Source organism: Saccoglossus kowalevskii, chromosome 4, assembly GCF_978046115.1.
Source record: "Saccoglossus kowalevskii chromosome 4, keSacKowa6.1, whole genome shotgun sequence".
In the NCBI taxonomy this organism is placed as follows: Eukaryota; Metazoa; Hemichordata; class Enteropneusta; family Harrimaniidae; genus Saccoglossus; species Saccoglossus kowalevskii.
In genome coordinates, this window is record NC_140644.1 from 4,034,115 (window position 1) to 4,046,245 (window position 12,131).

General features: G+C 37.4%; 1 protein-coding gene and 1 long non-coding RNA gene across 2 annotated transcripts; one reads left to right on the plus strand and one right to left on the minus strand.

Moving 5' to 3' along the window:
* Positions 1 to 6,052: 6,052 nt before the first annotated feature.
* Positions 6,053 to 7,433, minus strand: LOC146746195 (uncharacterized). Its single transcript, XR_014929133.1, has 2 exons — positions 7,322 to 7,433; positions 6,053 to 6,271 (listed from the first exon to the last, which is right to left on the minus strand). It is a non-coding gene; the product is annotated as an uncharacterized LOC146746195 (long non-coding RNA).
* Positions 7,434 to 10,306: 2,873 nt separating this feature from the next.
* LOC146746196 (uncharacterized) lies at positions 10,307 to 11,734 on the plus strand. The gene has a single exon (XM_085498203.1). It carries the CDS (start codon positions 10,307 to 10,309, stop codon positions 11,732 to 11,734), a length of 1,428 nt encoding a protein of 475 aa, XP_085354329.1.
* The last annotated feature ends 397 nt before the right edge of the window (positions 11,735 to 12,131 follow it).

Genomic DNA, 12,131 nt, shown 5'->3' on the forward strand with positions numbered 1-12,131 from the left:
TAGAATGGGCAACAGAACGGAAACACATTTCAAGAGCAGTGAAGTTGAGTTAAATTTCCATTATAGGGTACGGAATTATCACATAAAGAGACGATATGTGTGTGAAGTGAAAAGGCCAGTCACTTTATATGCTTAAAAAGTAGTTTGCAATGAATAAAATGTATCTTGTGGATATTCATACTTTTAAAAGTGCAGTGATCAAGACTGAATCACTTATAAGCCGAAAATGTAACACGAATTGTCAGGCATCTTGTAGGGGAACAGATATATATATTTTCCCGGATGAGTCTGTTTTGAATGAATAAAGATCAAGACAACTTGAACGACGAAAAAGAAGCCCGATAGGAAAAAAGATTTCTGCACCACAAGACAGGGAATTTCGTAGTCAGAGCTATACTAAAATACAAAAACAATACAAAGAAGTGAAAAAACAACATACATTGTTTGACATAGAACAGAAGTTAAATAACAAACATATAGGCCGAAATGTCGAAATGTGTGTAACATAAAACGGATTTTTACTATAAGCTAAAACATTCGCATGAACATCAGTTGGAGCGTTGTCTGAGATGATTGAACATTATTTGAAGTAAACGATACTGTAAATTGGCATTTTTAAATTGACTAAAAATTGTTTTAGTAATCAATAAATGTAATTTATAAAGTCTGAATTCGGATATTTTAATTGTTTTGTGGGGCGAATGAAAAGTTGCTTTTTGCGATATAAAATAGACTTAAATGACTGAGACGTATTTCCTAAATGCGTGAAATAAGGTATACATTTGTGAATAGTCATCGGTGCTAGGTAAAAAATAATCTCCCAACGAGCTTTTGTGTTTTTCGATTGAAAAATAAATCTAATACGACTTGTTGGGTGTAGTATATTAATGTATTTGTAATTGCCAAAAACGTAATGATCTGCTGGAAATTGTGGTTATAAGCATGTTTATTCTAAAGGTAATATTTAGGAAGTTGGTTAAGTTTCCCGAGTGCAAAGTAATGTTTATATAGAATATTAAAACACAATTTGATTAACCTTTGTGTTCTGTTCTGCTCTGTTACGAGCGCAGTTACAAGGATTGAAATGCTTTGGTGATAAACTAGTATGTATCCAATTGTACTGCTTGCTTAGCCACAAGCGGTACACAGTGAGTGCACAATTAAATTAAAAAAAAACAACTTACTAATCATATCTTATAGTATCAAAGCAATTAAAACACACATTACATTTTGGGTGGTTTTGGGGGTTATCGTTTGAGTGTAAATACTATTTATCAACAAGCTTATTCCCACTTATTCTCACCAGCAACATCACAGAGGGTATTTGAATCACTCAAACTGGTTTTGATGTTTACATTGGTAATATGATTGTTTGTGTTCCCAGCTATTAAAGTTGAAAATCCCTTCTTATGACAAATTTCCTGCACCCAGATGGTTGATCTCCGTCATTGACATTCCAATTTATCTGAAAAATACACAAGTGAAACAAATCAACAACACGAATCCTAGCAGGTAAACATCCACTCAATAACAAAAAGGGATGTTCATGTCTGTGAAATGTAAACTCAATTGAATTACAAATACTGATTACAGCGTACTGTCAGCATCCTTTATTTCATGTTTATTTAATGTCATATTACTTCAAATCCTGCAAATGGAAGTGTGCATGGATTCATGGGAAGGAACGGTGTACATAGGTGATTGACAGGCCATATTTGTTTTCAACACTAGAAGGACCGTGGGTACTACCAGGTGTGCTTGGAAGTTACATAACAAAGGGTGTTTACAACTTTGGAATAAGAATTGAAATCTACAAGGTGTGCTGCTATTTGAATGACAAAAGATGTTTATGATATACTGAGTTACCTACGTGACACAGCTGCTAGGAAGATCACATTCTGATTGGCTTATGTGGAAACCCAGGTGGTGACACTGAATCATGCCTATAAATTGGACAGTTGGGAGCCATTATTTCAATTTTGTGTCCATTATTTGAACTTGCTTTTGTGTGGGTTATGCTACGATATTTTATGACAAGTGACACAGGCTACAACCATCACATGTGAGACTTGTATGAACTGCTCTGCGATCTCCTGCTTTCAGCGGTGCCCTCCAGATTACCAGCGTTCCTCTGCAAGCAAGACTTCTGTATTTCTTCGTTGTTGTGTTACAGAAGCCATTGACGGTTGTCCATTAATACATCCTGGAACTTTGAGTTATCACCAATGCACACTTCCCTAAGCAATTCCCTATTTTAGTAACTTTATTCATTGCATTTTTCTGCACTTTATTTCTTGCAATCATTTTGAGAGATATTAATGCCAGGAGCTTTAACTCGATATTTCGGTGTATTTGTATTTCATTTCCAGTACTATTATCTTGTCTACCCCATGCTAGCAGTGAAAGAACCCCTGTCCAGTGTGAGTTCTGTGGGTGCCCCTCTCATTAGCGATAAGCAGGCCTTACACTGTGAAATTTTGGTGTCAGAAGTGGAATTGTAATTCTGATTCTGATTGTGAGTCTCATTTGGATTTTATTGTCAATAATCCCATGACTTTTTCGTAACGGCTTATAGTCTAGAGAACGCGGTGTACTTGTAGACATCAAATTGCTTTATTTAATACTACTGGAACTTGAATAACATTTTTTCAGCATGGATATTGTTAGTGAACTCGAAGAGTTAGGTAGTAGATTAGGGTATGAGGGGGAAGAGCTGACTCAATTTGTGAGGGAAGAGCGTGAGAAAAGAGAGTGAGAGGAAAGGGATGAGAGAGCAGCCAAACGTGAGACTGAAAAGTTGAGAATTGAACGTGAGGAAAGAGACAGAAAACGTGAGGCAAAAGAAAGAGAGAGAGAGGAGAACAAGATCGTGAAGAGAAAGAGAAAATAAGACAGCATGAACTTGATGTGTTGAGATTGCGTGCAGAAGCTAATGGTCGAAATGGAGACTTAGAACAGTCGTCACAGTACATTACTAGTTCAAGCTACCATTGTTTGATGAGACTATGGACGAAATGAATGCATTTATTCGAGTGATTTGCTGAAACTCAGAAATGGCCGCGTGATAGTTGGGTTATGATTCTTAGTGCATTATTGACAGGCAAATCATTGTATGTGTTTTCTGCATTGTCTGCAGCAGCGTCCGTTGGTTACAATGTTGTAAAGACAGCTTTGTTGAAGCGTTATGATATGAATGAAGAAGGTTATAGAAAGAAATTTAGAACTAGTAGGGCGTAAGGTGGAGGGAGTATTTCGCAATTTACAGCTAGATTAAGTAGTTATTTTGACCGATGGTTTGAGCTGTCAGAAGTTGGTAGGAGCTTTGATGCAGCTAAGGACTGAGTGACGAGAGATCAATTGATGAGTACTTTTGGTAATGAGTTGTCTATTTTCATAGGTGAAAGGTCACCCAAGTCAGCTGCGATGTTGACATGTGATCAGAATAGTAATGATTCACAGGATGTTAGTGCTATATGTGTAGTTCATGGAGTCACATATGCAAGTAAGCATCCATGTTTACAGGGACAATATAGAGTTAAGTGTTAATTGTGTTGCCAGTGTTGCACCAGTTAATAGGATGGTGAGTTGTTCAAGGCTTTATTGGCAGTACTGAGGACGAGGTCCTGCGTGATAGTGGGTGTAGTTCGGTTGTCGTACGTAGAGAGTTAGTAGAACATAGTCAATTGATTTGGGAGAGTCGTACCTGTGTGATGATGGATGGTACATGTCGGAAAGCCCCAGTAGCTAGACTATATAGAGATACACCCTCTATGTTGGTGAGGTCGAGGCACTGTGTATGAGGACCCGAGTGTATGATCTTATTGTTGGTAATATTAGTGGAGTAGGGAGCCCAATGATATTGGTTGGAAGCTAGGCGTAGATCATGAGGTAGGCCATGATAAGGTTAGTTCGCCCTCGGGAGGTGACCATGGTACTTCTTTGAGTGATGGAACTAGTGTGCCCTCTGTTGGTTTAGGTTGTTGGCCTTCGGGTATTGAGATTAGTGTTCCCTCAGGTAATGAAAGTCGTACATCAACTAGTAGTCAGGCTAGTGTGCCCTATATGGATGAATGTTGTTTTACAGGTGTTGAGATAAGAGAGCCTTCAGTTAGTGGGAGTGGTTGTGAACCCTCCAGTGAGTATAGTCAGATTGATAGTGTTGATGTCGTACATGTAGTACAGACTAGGACTCAGAAGCTAGCTGAGAAGAAGCCATTACATAAGCTTATGTTCCTGAGTTCAAGGAATTGCATAATAAAGTTGATACTAATGGTGGTAAGAAACTTATTACTATGGATGCAGTGCGAGAGGCACAGCAGTCTGATTCCACATTAGAGCGTGCTAGGAAGTTAGTGAGTACAGGTGAGGAGTTGAGCACTGGTCGTAGCAATCGGGCAAGGTTTGTGATGAACAAGGGGCTGATATATAGGGAGTTTCAGTCACCTCATATTGATAGAGGTAGTTTGTGTTCCCAATTAGTTGTACCATTGTGTTATCGTAATCAAATACTGATACTTGCTCTTGAGTCAATTATAGCAGGTCTTCTGGGTGCTAAGAAGACTACATAATAGCAGCTCAGTGTTATTGGCCTGGTATGCAAGATGATGTTATTACAAATTGCAGGTTATGTGATATATATATCAGAAGATCACTCCTAGGGGTCGGGTTAGCAAAGTACCACTAGGCGATATGCCCTTGATTGAAGTTCCCTTTCAAATGATAGCTATGGATCTGGTTGGTCCGATCAGTCCCGCGACTGAGAGATGTCATATGTACATTATAACTGTTGTAGACTATGATACCCTGAGGGTGTAGCATCAAAGGAAATGATTTCTGAAGTAGTTGCTGATGCATTAGTCAGTATACATAGTAGAGTTGGTGTACCAAAGAAGTTTTAACTGATTTAGGGACACAGTTTGTATCTGACATTATGAAGGAGCTGAGTAGAGTATTGTCTATTAAACAATTAGTAACTACTCTATACACCCAGCATGTAATGGTTTGGTTGAGCGGTTTGATGCTACTTTGAAAAGTATGTTGAAACGCATGTGTCAAGAACGACCCAATGATTGGGATAGGTATCTTGACCCAGTACTGCTTGCTTATAGAGAAGCTCCTCAGGAGAGTTTAGGGTTTTCACCCTTCGATTTTATTTATAGAACAGTGAGGGGCCTAATGATGATTTTAAGAGAGTTGTGGAGAAAGGAGGCCACTACAGCAGAAGTTAAAACTACATACCAGTATGTCCTGGATTTGCGAAATCGCCTTGAAGAGACATGTAAATTGGCTCGAGCTAACTTAGCTAAGACAAAGGTTAGATACAAAAAGTATTATGATAGGAAGGCCAGGGATAGGAAGTTCCAGCCTGGTGACAAAGCGTTAGTGTTACTTCCCACTGACCGCAATAAATTGTTGATGCAATGGCAGGGGCCATATGTAATTAAAGAAAGGGTGGGTATAATGGATTACAGAATTGATGTAAAAGTCAAGGTGAAAATTTACCATGCTAACTTGTTGAAAGCATATTACGAAAGAGACAAACCGAATGACAAGAAAGTGGTTTACAGGGGTGATGAACTGTGTGTGTGCACTGGAGTTGTTGAATATAATACTACTGACAGTGGTGAGTTGGAATCTGTGCCAATTCAGTGCAAGGAAACAATTGTTGATTGTCGTGTTGGCAATGAGTTGAATGTCGACCAACATAGAGAGATTGATGGAGTTATGGGAGAATTTTCTGATGTTCTCAGTGATTGTCCTGGAAAGACGAAAATTGGTGAGCATGATATTAAATTGGTAACATCTGAACCAGTTAGGTCAAAACCATAGCCTTTACTATTCGCTATGACAGATATAGTGATGTCTCACCCATTGTTTTGGTAAATAAGAAAGGAAGGGGTGTTGCATTGATTTTTGCAAACTCAATCACATTACAGTGTTCGATGCAGAACCAATGTCATCACCTGAAGACCTACGGTACTTCACCAAAATTGACCGAATCAAGGGGTACTGGCAGATCCCCATGAGTGTAGAGGCTAAAGAAAAGACAGCCTTTCTCACACCTGATGGTTTATTTCAGAGGTATTAAAGCCAGGAGCTTTAACTCGATATTTTGGTGTACGTGTATTTCATTTCCAGTACTATTGTCTTGTCTACCCCATACTAGCAGTGAAAGAACCCCCTGTCCAGTGTGAGTTATGTTGGTTCCCTCTCATTAGCGATAAGCAGGGCTTACACTGTAAGAGTGTGACACTGTGACATTCCAATTTATCTGAAAAATAGACAAGTGAAACAAATCAACAACACGAATTCTAGCAGGCAATCATTCACTCGATAAGGAAGAGGGATGCTCATGTCTGTGAAATGTAAACTCAATTGAATTACAAACACTGATTACGGCATACTTAATATGTATGGCGCAGAATAAGCTTCTTCATTGATCACAAGCAAGTCACTATCAGTAGAATATAACTATTAACCCTATTGAACGTCATCGATTCCTCAGCAAAGTAATGCTTCCATATTTGAGTAATTTGTTTCTTTGTTGATTTTAAAGGAAGAAAATCCAGGGTCAGGCAGTTCGGTTATGCATAAAATGCTTTCAAGGCAGGGGAAATATTTTTTCAAAACTTCAAAACAAAACTATTAAAAACATAATTTTAGCAGGTATATAGTTTTGCTTCGTACACTAGCTCTGCTCTAAATTTGGAAACAAATGTATGTATTTTTTTAATAGGACTAGTTGGTGAATCCCACGGAAAAGAAAATTTGTGAAGACCACTAAACAAAACATGAAGTGTGCTCTAACCTGGAGATCGTTTTTATGGATTTCAAGGAACATTTATAATAACTGTTGCCGTTTACTCTACTGCGTGTTTTGTTATTGCAACTTGATTGACAGCTAATGTCAGTCGAGACCAGGTGATCACACTAATCGTCATAAATCTGTCAGCTGGTCTTGTACAGAAATATTCAAGTTCTGTAGATGATGCTATTTCAACTAATAAAAAAAAAACTTGGCAGTGCAATTTTCTTCTGTTTTTTTTTATTGTGAATAGAACGTAATCGTTATGAAATAAAATATACGCAGCAACTCATAACATAAATATGTTCAAAAAAGAAAATATTTAATTATAATCTTTCGTCAAAAATAAAGCGTTTATCATATTTTGTAGTTGCCATACAATGTCACTGCTTTGTATAACGAGTGTGGTTCACACCAAGACATAATCATCAATCTATTTCTTATCTGATTGTGATTGTAACAACTAACAATGCATTGCATAAGAGCGGTGAGAATAGAATATTTATATTCACTTACCATGGTGAGTGCCTTCTTCCCAGAGGTGCGTTCTGTGATTTGACTGCTTGGGTGATCGCAGGTTTGGCGCTTTCTCCTTCATTTATAACTGCCAATCTGATTAATTTACCGACGAATATTGAAGTGGATTAAATCGCACGCTCTCAAGTACGATTAAATAAATATGTGTAATGGGTTAATCTAAAACATGTTTTGTTAAGCCTCAGTTAATTGTATATATAGCACGCATGCCAACTGAAAAGACGTAAATTGATTGCGAGTGATAGAATTCTACTTGTTATTTCGTATATGTGTTCAATATTAAAGACAAGCCATATAGTGTTATACCAATAAAATCAGATTGTATACTGTACACCACCATCGACAAGGTAGAGTTACAGCGACATCTATTTGTTGTATAAAAGCGAGGCGAAATGACTGTCGGTGACCAGACCATTTTGAAACACAAATAAATGACGTAATATTGCCATCTGATTTAATATGTGTATTTACAATAATCATCACCGGATTGTTGTGGTATAGTAAACTTTTTAAACTTTTGCGAAAGAATTTCTAAATGTGACGAACTACATGTATGAACTATATGCATGCCAACCAACACGTGTCAATGTAAATAGTCTGACATCCTTTTCAATAATAATTTATTTGTTGACGAATGTTAGATTACGCAATATCACAAAAGCTTGATAAAGCAATGTTCTAATCAGTTTGAAAACACAATTTGTTTACATGTAGTCCAGGTAATGTACATTATTTACTTTTTAAGCAAATCGCATCTTATTACTAACCATATATTTAATGTACGTAAAATATTATTGTATTAAATAGTTTATTTTTGTTTTCACAATATTTTGTTTTAACCGAAGTAACAACTACATGATCACTAGCTAATATATAACCAATACGCGTACTATGCTAGCCATGGATTTACTTGTTTCAACACTGGTTAGGATTTAAAAATAACACCATTTTAATTAAAATAAATTATTGATTTCTTCACGGTTCACGATAATTGTTTTAAAATGTGATTTAAACAATTATGTTTAAAACATGTACATTACGACGCACAAACAGTGAAGCACCAAGTTATTTAATGGAAACCTATTTTTGGGGGCAATTTAAATAGATACATGTCATTCATTTAATGATTTCAAAAAACAGGTCATGTAATAGGGCGTGTAACAAAATGATAACATGTAATCAGTTTAGACAGTATTTACAGCTAGTTTAATTTTGTTTTCACAAACTGTAGATTAAACCAACTTTGCAGTAGTAATTCCATTATGACACATTAATGCTATATTGCCTTGTCAATATAGTTTCAACGAGTTCATGCAAATAATAATTCTGTAAAGTTGATGCTATGACAACAGGTGCAAAATTTAATTAAAAATATATTTATTTGGTAGCGGATCCTAATACAAATATTTAAATGTAAATATAGCGATTATCTGAGATATAGTTCAACATATTTCAGTTGCTCAGTTTTAATGAAAATGTGGCAATGTGGCAATGCGAACATAATGGCAATCGAGCAACTACTTACAACTACTGCAAATGTGTCAATTGATGTTGCAATATATATACACATCCTCTCACCAAATCAGTCATATATATATATATATATATATATATATATATATATATATATATATATGTATGTATATGACTGATTTGGTGAGAGGGTGTCAGAAGCGGATTACATTGTGGGGCATGCAAGGGAAAAAATTAAAACTAAGACATGAAGTAAAATTATATATTTCGTTTACTGATAGTTATACTGCGAATTTGACGAGTTTTGCACGGCTTATTTTAAATCCTGTGGTCATGGCGGATGTTTACAGCGCTATTGTGTAAATCGCAAGTCTAAACCAGGTGTAGTCAACCGCAATTATCAGCCGTGCTCATTGGCTATAACAGATGTGTTGAAAAGCTCTAGCCAATCGGCATTTACTCAGCAGAGTTTGTTTTGTTTAACAATAGAATCCACCAACAGTGGACTTTATTATATTACCATAACCAACACTGATTGAACCACGTAGAATTGCATAAAAACATTCGATCACGTGAATTTGGTGCTCATTTGTGAGAACAGTGTAGCACGTTGTTGGGTGAACTCAGGAGATCTGCCAGAATCATGTCAGCTCAAGAATTTGCTGCTCCAGAAATTGACTGGGATTTGGAAAACTGGTTGTTCTAAATTGATGTGGACGACGCCGAGGACTTTAAACTGAGCGATATTCAGAAAGAATTCCGTTTTTTGCCTCCAGTTGACAGCAAACAAGTCACCGAATACCAGCAGTCACGCATACCCAAGACAAATCGCAGCACTACAAAATGGGGCGTCAAAACATGGAATGAGTGGAAAGAGCAAAGCAGATGACTGATCTCGCTGGGATAAAAGATTATCATACTGGGCATTCAGTCCCGTGGGACTATCACCTTATCGTTGGTGGGGGTGTTTGCTCGCTTCAATGACCTGGAGAGCTATGCCGTCGGGAGTCTTGTACTCCTGGTAGGGTCACCCAAGGCGGAATGGTCGACAGGTAGAAGCCAGACGAAGTATAGTCCCCTGGTCCTCCAGGTTGGGGGTTGGGCTATGGGCTGATAACCCATTCCTGTAAAAAAGTGATTATTACAGAAACCAGAAGCCGAATGAATACTACTGAACCTAACAATTTGGGGGAAGCCATGAGTGAGATTAGGATGCGTCTGGGTGAAAACCGAGAAGAAGCTCAGGGGCGGAGAAGGTCATTGCTAAACCCAAAGCACAAACTTAGAATAGGAAACTGGAATGTTAGAATCCTATACCAAGCAGGGAATGCAGCACAAGTAGCAAGAGAAATGGAGAAGCAAAAAATAGAATTGATGGGCATCAGTGAAACACATTGGACTGGGCAGGGAAAAATACGAATTGCTGATTGAATGTCAATCATCTACTCAGGAAGAGACGACGAGACACACAGAGAGGGAGTAGCTATAATGATGACCAATGAAGTAGATAAAGCACTTATAGACTGGGTGCAAATAAACGAGAGCATTATTAAAGCAAGATACTTTTCCAACCATATCAAACTGACAATGATACATGCATATGCTCCAACAGAAGGTGCAGATGATCAAATAAAAGATGAATTCTATGAGAAGTTCCAGGAAACGGTACAACAAGTAAATAAACATGACTTTCTTGTAATCACAGGTGATATGAATGCAAAAGTAGGCAGCAATAATGAAAACTATGAACGAGTGATGGGAAGGCATTGTATTGGAAGCAAAAATGAAAATGGATCCCGTCTGTGTGAAATGTGCGTTATGGAAGACTTGGTAATAACTGGCACCATATGTCCACACAAACACATTCATCTGGCAACATGGAAATCGCCAGATGACACAACACTGAATCAAATAGATCACACGCTCGTTAACAAGCGATTTAGAAACTCAGTACTGGACACTCGTGTAATGAGATCTGCTGATATTGGGAGCGACCATTACCTCGTGAAAACTACAGTGAAACTAATGTTAAAGAGAGCACCAAAGGCTAAATATAACGACAGCAGAACTCGGTTTGACACCGAGAAACTCAAGCAAGAGGATTTTAGATCCAGATTTGCCATAGCAGTAAGAAACAAATTTGAAATGCTGGAGGACGAATTGAGGGAAGAGGAAGGTGATGAGATAAAAGTAGAATGCCAAATGACAGAGCAGTGCTACATTGAAGCAGCGAAAGAGGTACTTGGGAAAAAGAAGAGGAAGAAAAAGCCATGGATTTCTGAGCAGTCATGGACACTAATTGAACAGCGAAACAACTTGTATGAGAAGATCATTGGGACAAGATCTGAAAGAATAAAAAGAAGATTGAAGGATGAATACAAAGATGTAAACAGGGAGGTAAAAAGACAAATAAGAACTGACCAAAGGTACTGGACTGACAACATAGCATCAGAAGCAGAAGCAGCAGCTAATAGTCACCAAATGAGAACACTTTACAGGTTCACAAAAGTACTGTGTAACAAACCACCAAAACAAAGTGTAGCAGTGGAGGATCAGAATGGAAACTTGATAAGTGGAAAAGAAGAAACACTACATAGAATGAGTGACCACTTCAAGGAAGTTTTAAACAGAAAAGAACCCGACCAACCTATCAATGATGATGATGCAAATTATGAGCATATAGATATTGAAGAAATTGATATCAGAGAACCATGCAGAGTTGAAATAAGGAATGCAACAAAACAAATATTCATTTTACGTAATATTATTGAACAGGTCAACGAATGGCAAGCAACACTATACGTTAATTTCATTGACTTCGAAAAAGCATTCGATTCTGTGCACCGAGACAGCCTTTGGAGAATAATGAGAATGTATGGAATACCAGAAAAGTTAACCAGTCTTGTGAAAGCTTTTTAATATGACTTCAAATGTGCAGTGATACATCAAGGGGAAACATCGGAATGGTTTGACATCAAAACAGGAGTAAAACAAGGCTGAAATATGTCAGGTTTTTTGTTTCTCATAGTGGTTGATTGGACAATGAGAAAGACTGTACAAAATGGCAAAACAGGAATTAGATGGAAGTTTACATCAAAGTTGGATGACTTGAATTTCGCAGATGATTTGGCGCTGATAGCATCCACAAAACAACATATCCAACAAAAAACTGACAGGATTTTTACAGAAGCATAACGAGTTGGTCTAAAAGTGAATTCCCAGAAGACAAAATTAATGAGAATTAATGCAAGAAATGTTGACAGAATTTACATCGATGGCGAAGTTGTTGAAGATGTCAACTAATTTGTGTACCTGG